Consider the following 18,662-nt stretch of genomic DNA (forward strand, 5'->3'; position numbering starts at 1 on the left):
CAGCTCCCTGCAACCTCTGCCTCCTGAGTTCAAGCAATTCTCTTGCCTCAGCCTCCCAAGTAGCTGAGATTACATGCGCCACCATGCCCGGCTAATGTTTTTTGTATTTTTAGTAGAGATGGGGTTTCACCCAGTTGGTCAGGCTGGTCTTGAACTTCTGACCTCGTGATCCGCCCGCCTCGGCCTCCGAAAGTGCTGGGATTACAGGGTGTGAGCCACCTCGCCTGGCTTTCTAAACATTTATTTACCCACCCCTTGAAGGAGACAACCCCAGCCCTTTGGGCTACAACAGCTTCTCAGCTTCAAATCCTCAAGAATCCACAACTTTCTTATGTGAATTAATGACCTGGTATAAGCCTCAGTGGACCCTGAAATCAAGAACTGGGGACACAGGGTGAATAACTTGTCCTTTCCATCTTTCCTTCCAGCTTCCTGACACAAGCTGAAACTTATGTCCCTAGTCTGCCCTCTAGAGTTTTTCACAGTAACTAGAAGAGTCTTAAAAGGGTTAAAATGATTTTATTTTAAAATGTGGACAGGCAAGCAGAGGTGGTTGGCAAAGGGGAGGTGGCTGAGGGTCTGGAAGTTGTACAGGAGAGATAAGGGCACTGGCTGCCAGAGTGCCCTATCGAAGCATCATCCGAACCCTGCGGTAGGGGTGGCCCACACCACGGCCCGAGGCCCAGTCAATGCCATATTTGTGGGCAGCAGCCTCAGACGTTGCGTAGGGACCATTGAGATTGGATCGATAACAGGATGCATACCACCAGGCACCGTGGACAATCACTGCACAGTTGCTCCCACTCGAATCATGGTCAGCGTCATAGGTGGTAAAGGGCCTCCCACTATGGAAGCTCAGGGAATCCCCTGGCAGGGGGGGATGGAAAGCACCTTGGTGCCCAGCTCCATGCCTGGCACCTTTGGAGATATAATCCCATGCGAGTCTCAAAGCAGCTAGGAATTGAATTTTATCAGTCCCTGTGAGCAGCACCAAGGGTCCAGGTTGTTTGCTCAGGGTCACTCGGCTAGGCTAGTCAAAGAAACAGCAGGACTTTTTTTTTTTTTTTTTTTTTTTTTTTTTTATAAAGACGGGGTTTCACCATGTTGGTCAGGCTGGTCTTGAACTCCCGACCTCAGGTGATCCGCCCACCTTGGCCTCCAAAGCAACAGCAGGACTTGAAGTTGGGACTGACTGTCTGGCTGCAAAGCTAGCAGCTTTTCACCCTTACACCCTCCAAAATCCTCAGCTTCCCTCTAGCTCCTTTGTCTTCTCTCAGCTCCCAACCAGCCTGAGCAACTCTGCTAGGAAAAGCTGGGAGGAATCTCTTAGGTGCCTGGGCAGGAAAGGGGGTTCCCTGAGGCACTCCCTCATAACCACTTCCCTCTTTTAAATCTCTCCCCAACAGTCACTGTTTCTCTGAAAGAAGATTTCCTTGGTTCCTCTTCCAAAGCAGAGAATGCTAACATTCAACAGAGCCTCAGGCAGTACCCACAACCTCCTCTTTTCCTCCCTGTCCTTTCTTTCTTTCTTTCTTTCTTTCTTTCTTTCTTTTTTTTTTTTTTGAGACAGTCTTGCTCTGACGCCCAGGCTGGAGTGTAGTGGCACGATCTCAGCTTGCTGCAACCTCCGCCTCTTGGGTTTAAGTGATTCTTTTGCTTCAGCCTCTCAAGTAGCTGGGATTCTAGGCACTCAACACCACTTCTGGCTAATTTTTTTGTATTTTTAGTAGAGACAGGTTTTCACCATGTTGGGCGGGCTGGTTTTGAACTCCTGACCCCAAGTGATCTGCCCGCCTCAGCCTCCCAAAGTGCTAGGATTACAGGCATGAGCCACTGTGCCCGGCCTCCCTGCCCATTTTGTAGAGGAGGAAACTGAGGCTTAGTGGGGGATAAGACTTGCCCAAGGTCATATAGGTACTAAGTGGCAGAGATGGATTCAAATACAGGTCTGTTTGCCTTCAGAACCCAAATTCTTCACTGTTGCACCATCCTGTCTCATGATTGCCATTTCTCAGATGCGGGAAACTAAGGCCCGCAGAGGAGAAGGGATTGGCCTGGGTGCTTCATGGGGGCAGTAGCAGCACTGGGAAAGGACCCAGCCTCCTTCCTCTGCTCTCCTTAGGCTCACTCACCTGCAGTGCCCCCTGAAAACTTGCCCAGCACCAGCTGGTAGTGGTCTACCTCCCCGAGGAGGCGGAAGGTTGCATACTGGGCGAAAGTACGGTTGCCATTAAAGTCTTCCAGCTCTACCCGAAGCTCCCAGGTACCTGGAAGCGGGCGAGGCAGGGATGGAGTGATCCTCAGATCCGGGGATTGAGGCAGGGACTCAGGATGGCAGACAGTACTTCCAGACTCTGCTGGGAACTCACCCTGGAGAGTAAGCTGGTGCAAATTCTCGTTTCCCAGCCAGAATTCAGACTCCTGGTTCCCAAAACCTGCTTTGTAGGAGGACCAAGAGCGGAAGAAATCCACAGAACCATCCTGGCGCCTCTGAAACACCTAGGGAGGAGTGGGGGCACAGCAGCTATTACTCCAGGCTGGGCACGGGTAGCTGAGGGTGCAGGAACTGTGTGGACACCTTTTCTCTCTTTGAATTGGGGCCAAAGAGGGATTGGATCTCGACTCACTGCAACCTCTCCCTCCCAGGTTCAAGCGAATCTCCTGCCTCAGCCTCCCGAGTAGCCTGGATTACAAGCGTGAGCTACTGTACTCGACTCAAGGTCCTTTCAAATGGCACCTCCTCTCTGAAGCCCTCATACTTCTTCAGGACCCATTGGAATCTCACTAAACATTTGTCAGTGAATTCCTCTAGGAAATGCCTGCTCTGATGGGCCTGCTTCCTAGGGGCCAACGGGGAGAAGTGATCACTGGGCCATTCTCCGATACTCACCAGCCAGCCGCCCCCCTCGGTGTCCATGTCACAAAAGACTCGGAGGGCCCTGCCCCCAGGTAGACACAGATGGTACCAGCCACTCAAGGTGGCACCCTGGCTTAACAGCTCCCTGCAGTTTCTGGGGCCTGGCAAAGAGGAGATGGGCTGAGGGAGGGGGCACCCAGGTTATTCCCCGACCCCCACCACCAGGCACTGGAACAAGTGCGGGACTCTAGGGGCCCTCTTGGCTTCTTCAGGTCCCTCAAGAGCGGTTCTAAGGAGGCTGTGGGGAGGGGCTTGGCCACACTTGGGGGTCCGCCAACACCCGACACGGCGTGATCCCAAGTTCCTGGCTCCTGCGAGGGCTGCCTCACCTTCCTGGCACCGGAGCAGGTTTGCTGGATCTCCTGCCCCAGAGAAGAATCAAGAGTTGGCTGAGAGGTCTGAGCATCCCCATGGGAGTGCCCATGAACCACCAGTGGAAAGGGTACCCAGGCCCTTCTCCAAATCCTCCCCACTCCTCCCAGCCTTCCGTCCCCCATGGGAGGACCATCATAGGGTACCCAGGCCCTTCTCCCAATTCTTCCCCGTCCTCCCAGCCTTCCCTTCCCCTGTAAGAAGGCCATGATAGGCGCAGCAGCCAAGCAGAGACCCCACTCTAGAGTCCAGGAACAGAAGCAAAGAAAGGGGGGAGGCCTCCAGCCCCACATACTCACCTGGCTCACCCTTGGGGCCCATCTTGCCAGGTGGTCCAGGTTGTCCTGAAATGTCAGAGGCACAGATGCCCTAAGTCCCACCCCATGCCCAGGACCAAAAAGAAACAGGAGACTTGGAGCCAGAGGTCAAATGCCAGTGTCACCCTTCACTCACTCTGTGACTGTGGGTAAATATTTTATGCTCTCTGAACCTCCCTTTCCTCCTCAGCAGAATGAGGATGAAACCACCTACCTGGCAGAGTTGATCTTAGGATGCGGGGTGCCCAGCCTGGAGCTGGCACAGAGTAGTTTCCTTGCTCCTTTGTGGTGGCCCCTCAGCACAGACAGAAGTTGCTGCATTCCTGCCTTCCCCGTTCCCAGCCCACTCCCCACCTCTCTCACCTTGAGGACCTGGGGCCCCCTTCTCCCCAGGACTTCCTGGAGCTCCAGGACAACTGGGCAGGAGGACAACTTTGCTGGCTTCCAGTTCCCTGGGTCCTACAGGGAGACACAGGCAGAGTGGGCACAGGATGGGCTGTCTCTTCCAGACCCCTCTGCAGTTCTCTTCCTGTTTCTCAGATTCCCACTGTCAGGATGCTTGTCTCCTGAGCTAGCAAGCTTTCACATGCTTTACATTCATTTGCATATATTTACATGCAGAGCCCAGATTATGAAACTCCCACCCTGCTGCTTGAGGCTGATGAGCCTTGGTCAGGGGACACCCAGGGAGGGAATGAGGAGTGGCTTGGTGAGGAGGGCACCCTAGGTGCCTACCTGGGCAGCTGGGGTGGTCCTGGGTCTTTAGGCAGGCAGGCCCCCCAAGCAGGAGGAGCCACAGGGAGAGCAGGATCCGTAGTAGGCCCATCATGCTGGGGCCACTGGGAGAAGGATGCCAGATTATAAGGGATCCAGGGTGGTGGGAGGACATGCAGCAAGACTTCCTCCCATTGTCCTCCAGAGACACCCCACCCAGACTGGAGCCAGCAGAGGGTGGCGGTATTTCCTCCCACAGCCCCAGAGAGAAAGGGCATTATCCCTGCCCTATCCAACTAGGATGGAGTCCAATTTTTTTTTTTTTTGAGACGGAGTTTCACTCTTGTTGCCCAGGCTGGAGTAGATCTCAGCTCACTACAACCTCTGCCTCCCAGGTTCAAGTGATTCTCCTGCCTCAGCCTCCTGAGTAGCTGGGATTACAGGCGCCTGCCACCATGCCCAGCTCATTTATTGTATTTTTTTTTTTTTAAGTACAGGTGGGGTTTCGCCATGTTGGCCAGGCTGGTCTTGAACTCCTGACCTTAGGTGATTCACCCATCCCAGCCTCCCAAAGTGCTGGGATTACAGGCATGAGCCACCACGCCCTGCTGGAGTCCAACTTCTTATCCTGGCTTTCAGGGTTCCCCAGCCACCTCTCCAGACCTCTACGTTCACAGTCATCTCTACCTGTGAAGCCTCATCTGTCCATGAAGGTCCAGCTCTACAACAGTCTCTGCTGGGAATCCTTCCCTGATCCTTGTCAATGCTATGAATAGTGACTGCTGCTACCATTTACTGGGCAGCTACTGCATTGCAGCATCATACTGATGTCACCTCCAATCCTTATGCAGACTCGCTCTTAGCCCTTATTATTGTGTTATGGGCCTGGTACAAAATGGGTGCTCAACAAAAAGGAGTTAAATGAATAAGGAAAGAGAGACTGAGGGCCAGGATGGGACATGCCTTCTGTTCTCTCTGGCACTTGTATGCTGAGAGCCACAGAGCTTTTACCCAAGTCCCATGCCCCAACCAGGGAAAAGCACCATTGAGAAAGTGACTCCAGGCCAGATGCAGTGGCTCATGTCTATAATCCCAGCACTTTGGGAGGCCTAGGCAGGTGGATCACGAGGTCAGGAGATCAAGACCATCCTGGTCAACATGGTGAAACCCTGTCTCTACTAAAAATACAAAAATTAGCTGGGCGTGGTGGCAGGTGCCTGTAATCCCAGCTACTCAGGAGGCTGAGGCAGGAGAATCGCTTGAACCAGGCAGTCAGAGGTTTCAGTGAGCCAAGATTGTGGCACTGCACTACTCCAGCCTGGGTGACAGAGCAAGACTCCGACTCAAAAAAAAAAAAAGTGACTCCAGGCTGGGCGCGGTGGCTCAAGCCTGTAATCCCAGCAGTTTGGGAGGCTGAGGTGGGTGGATCACCTGAGGTTCGGAGTTTAAGACTAGCCTGACAAAGATGGAGAAACCCCGTCTCTACTAAAAATACAAAATTAGTCGGGTGTGGTGAGGCATGCCTGTAATTCCAGCTACTCGGGAGGTTGAGGCAGGAGAATTGCTTGAACCCAGGAGGCAGAGGTTGCTGTGAGCCAAGATCGGGCCATTGCACTCCAGCCTGGGCCACAAGAGCGAAACTCCATCTCAAAAAAAAAAAAAGAAAGAAAGAAAAGAAAAGAAAGTGACTCCATGCTCAATTTTGAGTTCCATAAAGCCTAGGAAACAGCTGCTAATGTAGGCAATTGGGCGGGAAGCCGATGCAGGGAGCCTGGGAGGCCAGCAAGGATGTGGCAGCCAGGGTCCAGATGTGAAGGATGAGGCCTGAGCTGGAGAGGGACCTCAGGTGATAAGGGAGGAGAGGAAGGGCTCATTCGTTCATTCACTCATTCAGCAAACGCTCCCTGAAGGCCCGCTCTTCACCTCCCTGGTGTTTGTGGGGAGGGCTGAGGTGCAAGAGACGTCAGGGGAAGTGGAGGCTGTGTTTGCCCAATAGAATGTGTCCATGAGAGGGATGCCCTGAGACTCGGCAATTCCAGCTCTAGGATCTGTCTTCCTCAGACTGTCCCACGAGTGTGCTAAGATCTGCAGACAAGCCTGTTTGCCACAGTGCTATTTGTAAGCATCAACGTGGAAATGACCCAGCCAGCCATTGATGGAATTCACATGAGTTAGGGCCGTTCAGACAAGTCATAGGGTGAGTTGAGTCTGATCTAAAATGAGAGGGGCAAAGTACAGAACAGTATGCACAGCGTTATTCCACTTCATATTTTTAAAATGCTAGAGGTGTGTGTATATAGATGTTGTAAATTCACAGAAAAAGATCTGACACAGACTTTGTGAATTGTGGCTATTCTGGAGAGTAGGACCAGGGAGAGGGGTAGTTCTCACTTTTTTTAATTTATTTATTTTCTGAGACATGATCTCACTCTGTTGCCCAGGCTGGGGTGCAGTGGTGCGATCACAGCTCACTGCAGCGCCCCCCTCCTGGGCTCAAGCAGTCCTCCCTCCTCAGTCTCCCAGGTAGCTGGAACCACACACAGGCAGAGCCACCACACCGGGCTAAATTTTTATTTTTATTTTTATTTTTATTTATTTATTTATTTTGAGACACAGTCTTGCTGTGTTGCCCAGGCTGGAGTGCAGTGACTCTATCTCAGTTCACTTTAACCTCCACCTCCTGGATTCAAGTGAGTCTCCTGCCTCAGTCTCCCAAGTAGCTGGGATTACAGGTGTGCACCAGCATGTACAGGTAATTTTTATATTTTTAGTAGAGATTGGGTTTCATTATGTTGGTCTAGCTGGTCTCAAACTCCTGACCTCAAGTGATCCACCTGCCTCAGCCTCCCAAAGTACTGGTATTACAGGTGTGAGCCACTGCGCCTGGCCTAAATTTTTATTTTTTGTTGAGATGGGTTCTCACCATATTGCCCAGGCTGGTCTCAAACTCTTGGCTTCAAGCAATCATCCCACCTCAGTTTCCCAAAGTGCTGAAATTACAAGTGTGAGCCACTGTACCTTCTGGCCAGTTCTTTTTTTTTTTTTTTTTTGAGATGGAGGCTCACTCTGTCGCCCAGGCTGGAGTGCAATGGCACATTCTCCGCTCACTGCAACCTCTGCCTCCCAGATTCAAGAAATTCTACTGCCTCAGCCTCCCGAGTAGCTGGGACTACAGGCACCCACCACCACGCCCGGCTAATTTTTGTATTTTTATTAGAGACAGGGTTTCACCATATTGGCCAGGCTGGTCTTGAGCTCCTCACCTTGTGATCTGCCCACCTTGGCCTCCTAAAGTGCTGGGATTACAGGCATGAGCCATCATGCCCAGCCAGTTTTTTTTTTTTTTTTAAATAAATAGAGGGTCTCACCCTGTCACCCAGGCTGGAGTGCAGTGGCATGATTTTGGTTCACTGCAGCCTGGACCTCCTGGGCTCAAGTGATCCTCCCACCTCAGCTTCCTGAGTACCTGGGACTACAGGCATATACCATCACGCCTGGCTAATTTTTGTATTTTTAGTAGAGACAGGGTTTCGCCATGCTGCCCAGGCTGGTCTCCAACTCCTGAGCTCAAGTGATCCTCCTGCGTTGGCCTCCCAAAGTGCTGGAATTACAAGCATGAGCCACCACACCCAGCCCGATTCTCATTCTTCATATAAACTTCTGTATAGTCCTTTTTCAAATCCTCACAGGCATTTAGTACTTTTGCAAGAAAAAGAAAGCATCCAATGAAGGAGGAGGATGAAGAAGAAAACTTGTGCTGGGGGAGAAACAAGGGCAGGGTGGCCCAGGCAGGAGGAGCTGCTCATGTGGAAGCCTAGAGAAGAGAGAAGGCAAGGCAGATGGGGGAGGCAGCAGGGCTCTAGGGAGCTGGAGGAGTGCACAAAGTCGAGGCTGATTTCCAGAGGCTGGGCGCTTTGGCGGAAGTGAGGGTGTGAGGGGGGTGAGGAGGTGGACTGTGGTTGGCAGTGGGAGGTGGAGGCTGCAGTGAGCTGAGATCTCACCCCTCTACTCTAGCTTGGGTGACATAGCGTGACTGTCTCAGAAAAAAAAAAAGGAAAAGAAAAAGTAAATAAAAAGTTTTAAGACTCGCAGCTACATGCCTGGCTTCCGGCAAGCGTCAGAGAAATCAGGGAAGACTTCTGTGCCCGGGGACAGGAGGCGGGGCTTCCCAAGAGATCCTGAGAGAGGAAGGCCAGAAATGGCTGCTCCGGAGTCCCAGGGGGCCTTTCCACCTCGGCACTGGGCAGAAACCTAACTGCAGGAGGCCGAGAGAGCCTGGAGATGCCTCCAGAATGCAGTTCTGCTCACTGGAGTCAGAAAAGTCTGAATTAATTTTATTTTTTATTATTTTCCTTTTTATTGATGGGGTCTCAACTATGTTGCCCAGGCTGGTCTCCTGGACTCAAGCAATCCACCTGCCTCAGCCTCCCAAAGGGCTGAAATGATAGGCATGGGCTAGGACGCCCGGCCCAGAAAGGCCTGAATTGAAACCCCAGCCCTGCTCTGTCCAGCTGTGTGACTTGAGCACATGTACTTACCTGAGTCTCCGTACCCTCATCTGTAAAGGGGGAGAGAGTGGGGTTAAGCAGGTGTCAAAGATGAAAAAATACATATATTTTGAGACGGAGTTTCGCTCTTGTTGCCCAAGCTGGAGTGTAATGGTGCGATCTCAGTTCATTGCAACCTTCGCCTCCCAGGTTCAAGTGATTCTCCTGCCTCAGCTTCCTGAGTAGCTGGGATTACAGGAATGCACCACCTCATCTGGCTAACGTTTTGTATTTTTAGTAGAAACAGGATTTCACTATGTTAGCCAGACTGTTCTTGAACTCCTGACCTCAGGTGAGCTGCCCGCCTCGGCCTCCCAAAGTGCTGGGATAACAGGCGTCAGCCACTGTGCCCAGCCAGAAATATTTTAACAGGTGACAGCAACAGTCCTAGATGGAATTCCTGTCAAAAAGAGGACAGTGGCCATACTCTCCCCCCATCCAATCTACACACAGCCCAACACAGGACATGAAGCGCAGTGCAGAGTTCCTTTATTTGGGGGCAATACCCAGGCCAGTTGGTGGGAAGAGGCAGGCACACAACCCAGTGCCAGGCTGAGGGGCCCAGCAGGGATGATGGAGATGAGGCGGTTGAGGGATGTTCTCAGCTGTGGGTTCCAGGCCGAGGACAGGAGGAGATGTCAGGCATTGCGCACTGAGCCTGCTTGGTGCCCGCAGGAGCCAAAAATTTGTGGCCAGAGTTTTTCCCACCCCCGCCTCCTGCTTGCCCACAAGGGGGCCAAGAGGCCAGCCTCCGCATCCTCCTTTCCCCTCAGGATGGAGTCCAGGCCCAAGAGAGTCAGATTCTGCAGAGGCCACAGAGGACACTGAGGAAGGTGACCCTGCCTTAGCCAGCCAAGGACCCCCTGCCTCCAGAGGGGAGACAGCAGAGGAAGAACAAACACTTTAACACAGGCTGCAACGACCCACCCCACAGCACACACGGCACACAGAGGGCCCCAGGCACAGCTCCCTTCCAGAGCAAATCCAAACTAGACACACAGCCCGGCTCCTGCCCACAGCCACAGAAATGTGGGCCACAGGCTTGCCTGGGCTGGTACCTACTGGTTCTCTTCCCTGCTGGCAGCATGAGGGGAAAAGACACAGGTGGGCTCAGCTGGGCTCCCAGACACCAGCCCAGGCTAAGTCCTGGTCCCAGCCAACACCGGACAGAGAAAGCCTCCCAACTGCAGGAGAGAAAGGGGGTGTGGCTCACATGGGGGATGCTGTCACCTTCCTGAGGGCTGTCCATGGAGGAGACAGCTCCCTGGGTACTGAAGGGGAATGGCGGGCAGGAGCCAGGAGGTGAGCTGGGACTCAGGTACTCGCTGCTGGCCAGGTACTCACAGTGTTTGGTAGGTGCTGTCCTTGGCCTTGAGAAAGCGCAGCACAAAGAAAGCCACTGCCTGTAGGCTCAACACCAGCACGACGCCTCCAATAAAGCTGGCTCCATCAAATCCAGGGCTGTGGGCCTCAGGGACTAGGGGGCTCCCTGCAAGGGTGAGGCAGGGTAGGGATCATAGCAGCCACTGTGAACCGGAATCCCAGTCCCACCCTATAACCGGCACAGGTAACCTGGAGGCCCTGGTCCTCAATATGGGGTCCTTAAACCCTGTGCTCAGAAGTCTAGTCCAGATCCCACAGGCAGCTGGGAAGTGCCTGGTGGGAGGGACAGTGGTGTGGGAGGGTGAGGCACTGTCCAGCCCTGGTTCTGCTCCTGGCTTGCTCTGTGGCATTTTTTTTTTTGAGATGCGTTTCACTCTGTGCCCAGGCTGGAGTGCAGAGGCACAATCTCGGCTCACTGCAACCTCCGCCTCCCAGGTTCAAGTGATTCTCCTGCCTCAGCTTACTGAGTAGCTGGGATTATAGGCACGTGCCACCACGTCCAGCTAATTTTTTTGTATTTTTAGTAGAGACAGGGTATCACCTTGTTGGTCAGGCTGGTCTCGAACTCCTGACCTCATGATCTACCCACCTCCACCTCCCAAAGTGCTGGGATTACAGGCATGAGCTCTGTGGCTTTTATGCCATGCCCATTCTCTCTGGCCCTTGTGATCACATGGGTCCAATAGGTGGCTTGGACTAGAGTGACTGAGCTCCCAGCCTCCCTGGGCCTCACTAGCCCAATAGGGTGAGGACAGATCCAGAACTCAGACATCCAGACCCCACTCAGAATTCCTTTCAGCCTTGGACCTCAGGGTTCAGAGCCAAGATGGAGATGATATAGCCTCTTTTCAGGATTCCTAAGCCCTGAGACCCCAGTGTTACCCAATGTCAGAGCCCTCAGAGAAGGAAGAAGCAGGGGGAGAAGTGGAGGCCCCAACTCTCACCCTGCTAAGTGGGTGGGTGGGGACTGGACAGCGTGTGTTAGGGGGAATACAGCTGAGGGACAAGCTTGGCCAAAGTTACCTCACAGGACACACACAGGGTCCCCTGACCATTTCCTCTGCCTCATGGAGGGTAAAGCCTTAGGGTCACAGTTGCCAGGCTATGCCTTGGTGGCTCCCAGCTGTGCCACGGTACCTGTCCACTCCCAGCAGGTATTCGATTTCAGGCCCTGCGCCAGGTGCCCAGAGCAGGGCAGGGCTGGTGGATGGAACATCATTCTGGGACAGTGGAAAGGGTATAGCCTCAGCTGGGACCATTTCCCAGAAGGTATAAGGGGTGGAAGGAGTCTGAGAATATGAAGGGCAAACAATGGTCCCAGCTCCTGCTCAGGGAGCCCCAGAGAAGGAAGCTGGGGGATGAGGAGCAGAAGAAGGGAGAAATGAGCTGCATGAGGCCGATCTGGGGCTCCAGCTGAGGGAGGTGAGCCATCAATAATTCAGCTTCTGAGATCGGTTTCTGGCTTTAATTAACCAAGGGCCTCTTCAGCCATCCCTGCCAAGTCTGGTGACCTCCAGCCTCTGAGAGGCAGTGGGAAGCAAGGGGTGGGGTTCTTTCCTCTGCTCTACCAGAAATCTGCCTTGTGACCCTCTCTGGGTCTGGAGGGTGCAGTAGGTGGGCACCGAGGATGTCTCCTGTGCAATTTGAGCTGCACACCCCCACCTCCAAAGACAAATCCCTAGGAGTCATCTTGCATTCCCAGAACTGGCGATGGGGAGGAGGGATGGGAACTGTCATTTCTTGATCGCCTTCAGTGAGTCAGACACTGAAGTGGGCACCGTACAACTTCTCATAAAACCCACACAGCAACTCTGTGAGGAAGGCATCATTCAACCCATTTTATAGATGCAGAGACAGGCTCCAAAGGAGAAGGCGCAGGGCCGAGGTCACAGGGCATATTGGTGCTTGAGCCCAGAGCTGTCTTCCTCTGCACCTCTGCTCCTCCCACTCCCCCGGCCCCAGGAAGTACCCACCTGTTGTGACTGTCTTCGGTTCATAGGTGGGGTGGTGGTGAGCAGCTAAGGAGACAGGGAATTCATAAGAAAGCAGCCTTCCTACCTCCGACTCCCCCATCAAGACCCCAGACCCCACTCACCATTAAACTTTCCATTCCGATGCAGCCCTGTCCCCACTCCAGACATCCAACATACTTCAATCAAGCCTCAATCACACAATTCCCTCCACCAGATGTGCTCTCTCCATCTCTACATTTGAGGCTCATCGCTGATGCCATTTCCTCCAGGAAGCACCCCCTCTCATTCCCTCTGAACTTCCAAAGTCCTTGCTATGCCTAAACTAGAAGAGCTAACGCTCCCATCCCCTCCACACACCTGTACGGATTTTCAGATAAGGAAACAGGCAGAGAGAGGAGGGGACTTCTCAGTGAGCTAAAGGCAGAAGTGATACTGGGCCCAGGTATTGGTGAGCATAGTCCACTCCCCAAGAGAGGCTGTTTCCTCCTGGGGGACAGGCTGTGGCTGGGGAGACTCATGCAACTTGGCTTCCGCTCAAGAACCCCCTTACCTGGACATGCCTCTGAGCGGTTGTAGGTGGAGCAACCTTCCTTGACCACCTCAGCTTGGGCCACACAGTGTCCTGGTGGGAGAAGGTGCAGGGGAGAGGTTTGGGGAGAGGGGCCAGGGCCTTGGGGTTCAGAGCTGGGGGCACTGAACCTGGGGGGGTCTCAGCTCCATACCTGGCTCTTCTGGCCGGCACTGCTCCCACACGCAGCCGGAGAGATTGCTCGCTCTGTCTCCCTCCACGCAGTGCTCACAGACCTCCAGCTGTTTGCAGCCCCCTTGGACCGCTGGCCAGATGTTCAGGCGGATCAGGGCTCCCCGCCCAAAGCCTCGAGCTCCTTTACCTGGGAGTGCGGTAGAATGGGAAGGGAGCAACTCCTCGAAACCAAGTTGTGGCACTCGCCCATCCTCTGACTCAACACTCCAGAGGCCCTTGCCCCTCTGCACACGTCTGGGCTCTCACATACACTTGCCCCTGGATCCCCAAGCCCCAGCGCACACCTGGAGCTCCCACAGAACATGTCTACACACGTCTAGAGCCTCCCCACATTCACCCAGGGCCCCTTCATTTGCATACACCTGAGGTTCCCAGAGTCAGTTGGAGATTCCTCCCCCAGACCACCTGAAGCTCCCTAGGCCCCCATACCTGGGGCCTATATTTACACAGGGGGCTCCACACAGAGCTAGAGCCCCCTCTCCCACCTCTGGAGGCCTGCTCTCATCCGGAAAGCCGCCTCCCCTCAAGCCCAGGCTGCTCCTGGGGAGGCGGCTGGCTGAGGGGCAGGCTCCACCAGCCCCTGTCGGGCCCCTAACCAGACCCTGCCGCGCGTTACCAGCCACAGCCAGCTGGGCACACAGGAGGAGCCAGCAGCAGCCGCCACAGAGCACAGTCCTCACGGCGCGGGGTCCCGGCGCCTCCATGGGCTCGGGGGCAGGGGCCGGGGTCGGCGGCCAGCGGCGAGGCGCGTCGGTCCCAGATTGGGCTCCGCGGAGAGTGCGGGGAGAGAGACCTGGGCAACAGGGGCGTGGCCAGGTGGGGGCGTGGCCAGTGGGAGTGGCAGGTGGGACAGGGCTCATCGGTCGGGGCGGAGCCAGGTGAAGGCGGGGCCAGTTCGTGGCGTGGCTAGTGCGCGCGGCCGGGTGAATTCGGGGGTCTGGGGCGGGGCTTGGACTAAAGCGGGCGGTGTCCTGGACTGGTGGCCGACGTGGTTACTGTGTGCCCCCAAGGGCAGCTTCATGAAAACTCCGGTAAATAGCGACTGCTTTTATCCCTGCTTCACAGGTGAGGAAACTGGGGCTCAGACAAGATGAATGACTCGTTCAAGGTCACAGAAAGAGGCAGTGGCAAAAAATTGGATTTGAACATTATTTCGCAAGCAGAGGTCACTTCCCTGCCTTCAGGGCTCGGTGCAGGCACTGCTTTGTCGAGTACACCCTCCACCCAGGCCCCATATGACCGCTGGGATGGGTGCCAGCTGGCTCCTGCCCTCTGGCTACCCAAGCTCAGCTCCCATGCTCCCTCTTCATTCACTTCACCCCTCCACCCTTCTCCCTTCTACCCCTCATCCGATGCGTCTGCCTCCGGCCTACCACACCCTCTGGCCAAATCAAGGGTGACTCCATTACTAGGCCAACTGGGCCTCTCCGCAGCCTTCCCCACGGCCACCACTCCTGCCCTGGCACCAGCCTCTTTTGGTTCTCCTCGAGTTCCTTAGGGGACATTTCCTCTTCTTCCTCTTCCTTCTCCCACCTCTCCCCTCCTTCCCGCATCTGCTTCCCTAAGCCTCTTAATCAGTGCTGGCCCAGGTTAGTTCCAAACCCTGTTCCACACTCTCCTGGGCTCAACCTGGACATTCCACTGCTATCGGTCCCCATTTAAAAGCCAACAGCTAGGCCGGGCGCGGTGGCTCAAGCCTGTAATCCCAGCACTTTGGGAGGCCGAGGCGGGTGGATCACAAGGTCAAGAGATCGAGACCATCCTGGTCAACATGGTGAAACCCCGTCTCTACTAAAAATACAAAAAATTAGCTGGGCATGGTGGCGTGTGCCTGTAATCCCAGCTACTCAGGAGGCTGAGGCAGGAGAATTGCCTGAACCCAGGAGGCGGAGGTTGCGGTGAGCCGAGATCGCGCCATTGCCCTCCAGCCTGGGTAACAAGAGCGAAACTCCATCTCTAACAAAAAAAAAAAAAAAAAAAAGCCAACAGCTGAGGCAGGAGGATCACTTGAGCCCAGGGATTTGAGGCTGTAGCGAGCCATGATCATGGCATCGCACTCCCGCCTGCATGTCAGAGCAAAACTCTGTCTTGAATGAATGCCAACAGGTCATGTATCCCAATAAATATGTGCATCTACTATGCACCTATAATAAAAAGTTTACTTTTAGGCCGGGCACGGTGGCTCACGCCTGTAATCCCAGCACTTTGGGAGGCCAAGGCAGGCAGATCACAAGTTCAGGAGTTCAAGATGGCCAACATGGTGAAACCCCATCTCTACTAAAAATACAAAAATTAGCTGGGTGTGGTGGCAGGAGCCTGTAATCCCAGCTACTCGGGAGGCTGAGGCAGGAGAATCACTTGAACCCAGGTGGAGGCTGTAGTGAGCCGAGATAGCACCTCTGCACTCCAGCCTGGGGACAGAACAAGACTCCATCTCAAAAAAAAAAAGTTTTTTTTTTAAAAGCCAACAGGTCCCTCAGTCATCTCCAGGCCAGTTCTGGCTTCACAGCTGCCACATCTGCAACTGATAATATATAGCTAGCAATTATTGACCCCTTACTAGCAGAATGTACATTTTGAGAGCTTTTACATGCAGCTTCATCTAATGTCCACAGCTATCCTCTAGGCATGGGTTTTGTCATCTCCCATTTGCAGGCTGCTCAAGGGCACAGGGTTTCAATACAGCAGGCCAGGATATAAAGCTAGGACTGAATAATGCTAGAGGCCACGATCTGTGCTGTGCCTCCCATGGGTCCACCAGCTTCTGGCACGTCCTCCTGAGCGTCTCTGAGGCTCCCCAAACTGCCTAGTCTCTTCCCCACTCAGGGAGGCCCCATCATCCCCCTAGTCACCCAGGTTGGAAACCAAGTCTCATCTTCAGCCCTCTCTCTGTATGAGCCTCCAGATTAAAATCCTTTGGGTTCCGTCCCCTTGTGTCCCCTCTGCAGGCCTCACTGCATCTCACCTTCCAGGCCCCTCCCATGCTGGCCCTCACAAATCACGGATTTGACCATGTCTCTTCCAGTTAACAACTTTCTTTTTTTCTTTTTGTGTTTTTGAGACTAAGTCTCGCTCTGTCGCCCAGGCTGGAGTGCAGTGGCACCATCTCAGCTCACTGCAACCTCCACCTCCCAGGTTCAAGTGATTCTTGTGCCTCAGCCTCCCAAGTAGTTGAGATTCTGAGATTACAGGCATGTGCCACCACATCCTGCTAATGTTTTTTTTGTTTGTTTATTTTTTATTTTTTGTTTATCAATTTTATTGATGATTTTAAAGAATTCGCTTTTGGTTTTGTTGATTTTTCTCTATTGATTTCTGGTTTTCCATTTCCTTGAATTCTCCTCTAATTTTATAGCTTCTTGTCTTCCACTCACTTTAAATTTAATTTGCTCTTGTTTTTTGAGTTTCCTGAAGTGTAAGTTTGAATTATTGATTGTAGATCTTTTTTCTTTGCTCACATATGCAGTGAATATTATGACTTTCTTTCTAAACACCAATTTTGCTGCACCCGGACATTTTTTATAAGTTGTATGTTCATTTTCATTTAGCTCAAAATATGTCATTTTTCCTGAGACATTTTCTTTTTTCTTTTTTAGAAGAAGAAAGAGAGAAAGAAAGAAAAAGAAAGAATAAATAAATTTAAAAAAAGAATGAAGGAGAGGAAGAAAGAGGAAGAGGAAGAGGGAGAGAGAACAGGGGTGTTGCTTTGTTGCCCGGGCTAGAATGCAGTCTAAAAATGGGTATGCCTGTAATTGTGTTTAATAATAGAGACATGAAAAAAAAATGAGGGAAGAAAATAACTAACAAGCAGCCAAACAATATTTCATTTAAACCTGTAAATAGATGTGATGTAGTACTGATAAGAGTGTATATTTTGTGTATTTAAAGCGGAGAGTTCTATAAATGTTAATTAAGTCTACTTGTTCTGGATCTGAGTTCAAGTCCTGGATATCGTTGTTAACTTTCTGTCTAATATTGATGTTGAAGTCTCCCACTATTATTGTGTGGGAATCTAAGTCTCTTTATAAGTCTTATATATCTGGGTATTCCTGTACTGGGTGCGTATATATTTAGGATCTTTAGCTCTTCTTATTACATTGATCCTGTTATCATTATGTAATATCCTTCTTTGCTTCTTTTGATCTTTGTTGCTTTAAAGTCTATTTTATCAGCAAAAATTGCAACTCCTGCTTTCTATTTATTTATTTTTGCTCTCCATTTGGTTGGTAAATCTTTCTCCATCCCTTTGAGTCTTTGTGTATCCTTGCATGTGAGATGGGTCAGGATGTAGCATACGAATGGGTCTTGGCGTATTTTGCCTGTCTGTGTCATTGGATTGGGGGATTTAGTCGGTTTAAATTTAGAATTAATAATAATATATGTGAGTTTAATACTGCCATTTAATGTTAGCTGGCTGTTTTGCCCATTAGTTGATGTAAGTTCTTAATTATGTTGATCCTCTTTATTTTTTGGTATTTTTTAGCAAGGCTGATACTGGTTGTTCCTTTCTATTTGTAGTGGTTCTTTCAGAAGCTCTTGTAAAGCAGGCCTGGTGGTGATGAAATCTCTGAGTGCTTGCTTGTTCACGAAAGATTTTATTTTTCCTTCGCTTATGAAGCTTAGTTTGGCTGGATGTAAAATTCTGGGTTGAAAGTTCTTTTCTTTGGGCCGGGCGCGGTGGCTCACGCCTGTAGTCCCAGCACTTTGGGAGGCCGAGGCGGGTGGATCACGAGGTCAAGAGATCGAGACCATCCTGGTCAACATGGTGAAACCCCGTCTCTACTAAAACTACAAAAAATTAGCTGGGCATGGTGGCGCGTGCCTGTAATCCCAGCTACTCAGGAGGCTGAGGCAGGAGAATTGCCTGAACCCAGGAGGTGGAGGTTGCGGTGAGCCAAGATCGCGCCATTGCACTCCAGCCTGGGTAACGAGAGCGAAACTCCGTCTCAAAAAAAAAAAAATACTTTCCTTAAAGAAGGTGAATATTGGCCTCCACTCTCTTCTGGCTTGTAGGGTTTCTGCTGAGAGATCTGCTGTGAGTCTGATAGGCTTCCCTTTATGGGTAACCTGATCTTTCTCTCTGGGTGCCCTCAGTATTTTCTCTTTAATTTCAACCCTGGTGAATCTGGTGATTATGTGCCTTGAGGTTGGTCTTCTTGAGGAATATCTTTGTGGTGTTCTCTGTATTACCTGGAGTTGAATATTGTCCTGCCTTGCTAGGTTGAGAAAGTTTTCATGAATAATATCCTGAAGCGTATTTTCCAGCTTGGATTGATTCTCTTCGTCACATTCAGGTACACCTATCAAACATAGATTAGGTCTTTTCACATAGTCCCATATTTCTTGGAGACTTTGCTCATTCCTTTTTAACCTTTTTTTTTCTCTAATCTCGTCTTCTCGTTTTATTAAGTTGGTCTTCGACCTCTGATATCTTTTCTTCTGCTTGATCAATTCAGCTGTTAAAACTTGTGCATACTTTGTGAAGTTCTCGTGTTGTGTTTTTCAGCTCCATTAATTCACTTATATTTCTCTCTAAATTGTGTATTTTTGTTAACATTTCGTCAAACCTTTTTTCAAAGTTCTTAGTTTCTTTGCATTGCGTTAGAACAAGTTCTTTTAATCCACAGAAGTTTCTTATCATCCACTTTTTTTTTTTTTTTTTTTTTTTTTTTTTTA

The 18,662-nt window shown here is 51.6% G+C and overlaps 1 protein-coding gene and 1 long non-coding RNA gene across 2 annotated transcripts in view; one reads left to right on the forward strand and one right to left on the reverse strand.

The window, feature by feature from the left end:
- The first annotated feature begins 168 nt into the window (after positions 1-168).
- Positions 169-18,662, forward strand: part of LOC116566545 — a 24,157-nt gene continuing 5,663 nt past the window's right edge. The window contains exon 1 of the long non-coding RNA XR_004275902.1: positions 169-394. This is a non-coding gene — a long non-coding RNA (uncharacterized LOC116566545). The remainder of the gene's footprint in view (positions 395-18,662) is intronic.
- On the reverse strand, positions 503-13,761 carry FCN3 (ficolin 3). Its single transcript, XM_032301008.1, has 13 exons — positions 13,603-13,761; positions 12,946-13,113; positions 12,774-12,845; positions 12,224-12,268; positions 10,212-10,356; positions 4,342-4,445; positions 3,970-4,065; positions 3,589-3,633; positions 3,247-3,279; positions 2,891-3,018; positions 2,370-2,499; positions 2,133-2,267; positions 503-867 (listed from the first exon to the last, which is right to left on the reverse strand). Exons 1-13 carry the CDS (start codon positions 13,688-13,690, stop codon positions 626-628), a joined length of 1,431 nt encoding a protein of 476 aa, XP_032156899.1. The 5' UTR covers positions 13,691-13,761; the 3' UTR covers positions 503-625.

The sequence above is a fragment of the Sapajus apella genome, unplaced genomic scaffold (assembly GCF_009761245.1).
Source record: "Sapajus apella isolate SASKATOON/1434 unplaced genomic scaffold, GSC_monkey_1.0 scaffold43, whole genome shotgun sequence".
In the NCBI taxonomy this organism is placed as follows: Eukaryota; Metazoa; Chordata; class Mammalia; order Primates; family Cebidae; genus Sapajus; species Sapajus apella.

Coding starts and splice junctions, on each gene's coding strand:
- FCN3 (XM_032301008.1), bottom strand. CDS start 13,690: ATGGAGGCGCCGGGACCCCGCGCCGTGAGGACTGTGCTCTGTGGCGGC. Junction 3,280..3,588: donor GGGCCCCAAGGGTGAGCCAG/GTGAGTATGTGG, acceptor TCTCTGGGGCAG/GAGATCCAGCAAACCTGCTC. Junction 2,500..2,890: donor CCGAGGGGGGCGGCTGGCTG/GTGAGTATCGGA, acceptor ACTCCTCCCTAG/GTGTTTCAGAGGCGCCAGGA.